This window comes from Batrachochytrium dendrobatidis (assembly GCF_000203795.2).
Source record: "Batrachochytrium dendrobatidis JAM81 unplaced genomic scaffold BATDEscaffold_17, whole genome shotgun sequence".
Taxonomy (NCBI): domain Eukaryota; kingdom Fungi; phylum Chytridiomycota; class Chytridiomycetes; order Rhizophydiales; genus Batrachochytrium; species Batrachochytrium dendrobatidis.
In genome coordinates, this window is record NW_006281115.1 from 432,523 (window position 1) to 434,067 (window position 1,545).

General features: G+C 44.1%; 1 protein-coding gene across 1 annotated transcript in view; it reads right to left on the bottom strand.

The window, feature by feature from the left end:
- BATDEDRAFT_92392 (uncharacterized protein) overlaps positions 1–1,162 on the bottom strand; it is a gene marked incomplete at both ends in the record, with an annotated part of 4,307 nt that extends 3,145 nt beyond the window's left edge. The window contains one exon of the mRNA XM_006682674.1: positions 86–1,162. Within this exon, the coding sequence (XP_006682737.1) occupies positions 86–1,162 (1,077 nt within the window). The remainder of the gene's footprint in view (positions 1–85) is intronic.
- Positions 1,163–1,545: the final 383 nt, after the last annotated feature.

Sequence of the window (1,545 nt, forward strand, 5' to 3'; positions counted from 1 at the left end):
GATCCGTCCTCCAATTTGATCGACTTCAATCGTTTAGTTTGGAAAAAGACGCCAGTTGATTGTGGTTTATCTTGGCACCAAATACCAAATCAAACCGAATACGAAATGGCAACCACGCTTCCGGCATTGTCATTTGCAAAATTTCAGTCTCAAAAGAGTCGTCTGATACTGGGGATTTGACTGTTTGATTGGGATGCAAAGACTGATATACTTTCATAGGTTCTGACTCGACTACAAACGCATCGCATACAGACACTTCATTCCCAATAGTGAATTGAGAACTGTCTACAGTCATGCTCGGATCATCGTGTTGCTCATTTAGCCTAGAAATAACGCGATCAGTCGTCAATGATGGGGTTTGCACCATGGACGATGTGGTGACCAATGGCCCAACCGCAGGTGAGGCAGGAATATGTGATCCAGCAGTGTTAAAAGGTGAAGATTGTGCAAAATGTGGTGTGGCTGCATCTCCATGCATAAACTGAGGCGATCCAAACACCATTGCAGGTGATTCAGCTGGAGATACACCTCCATCAAATCGCAGTTTACCTGGACTGGTAGATAAACCACCAACAGTGGCAAGTCCAGTGGTATTGCACGATGCACCATTTGTAGCGATAAATGCGGGCGACATGGGATTGTATTGCGGCGTGGTAAAGTTGCCATAAGGCGAAAATGTGTGTGGATGAAAAGAAGCTCCCGGTGAAGGTGCTACGGGTGAAGGTGCTACCGCTGATGTATCTGTATGCGATCGCAAAGGGTTGATTAAATCTTGAACAGGTTGCAATGCAGATGCCAAAAAAGAAGATCCTGCCCCTGGGGTGCTTGCACTACTAATGACAGGTAAAGTAGTCACAGAGGTAGATGAAGACGCAGCCAACGTCCAGCTAGGAGTCTTTACCGACACTGCAGATTTTGGTGTAGATATTGGTCGCTTTGTTTCAAAAAAATCAAAATCTTCATCAGTAACTCCATCACCCAATGCCAAATCAGTAAGTTCTCCCATATTTCCCAGTCCATCAAGACTGAGATCCATATCCAGATCGGTTTCTGGTTTTGGTATAGGAGAAACAAGTCTTGTATGTTGCTTAGCAAAAGGCTCAGACAATGCTAGTTTCGCTGCTTCCTCAACCAATGGACTGCTTTCCTTTTCCACAGTCATGGTAAGTCCAAGCACCTCAAACTAGATCCACTATAGCCAGAAGCTGTGATAAAAAAATCTGTCGATTGAATGGCTGGTGGAGTATCTGTATCTCCACCAAGGACATCAAGCGCATCATAGATTGCTTCCAAATCACCAACTTTAGATAAAGTGCTATCCAACAACTGAAACTGCTTCAACGAATTCGTATGTACATTGTATGCTTCCGACACATTTCCTGTCAAACGATCGCATTGAGAATTCAGAGATTCAGCCATGTCTAGAGTGTATTGCTCGCGCATGTCCGAGGAAACAAATATAGACTGCATGGCAACCTCCACCTTGACTAGGGGTGCATCTAAAAAAGTGCTCTTTAATGTAACTCAAGATCTTTTGACTCAAGA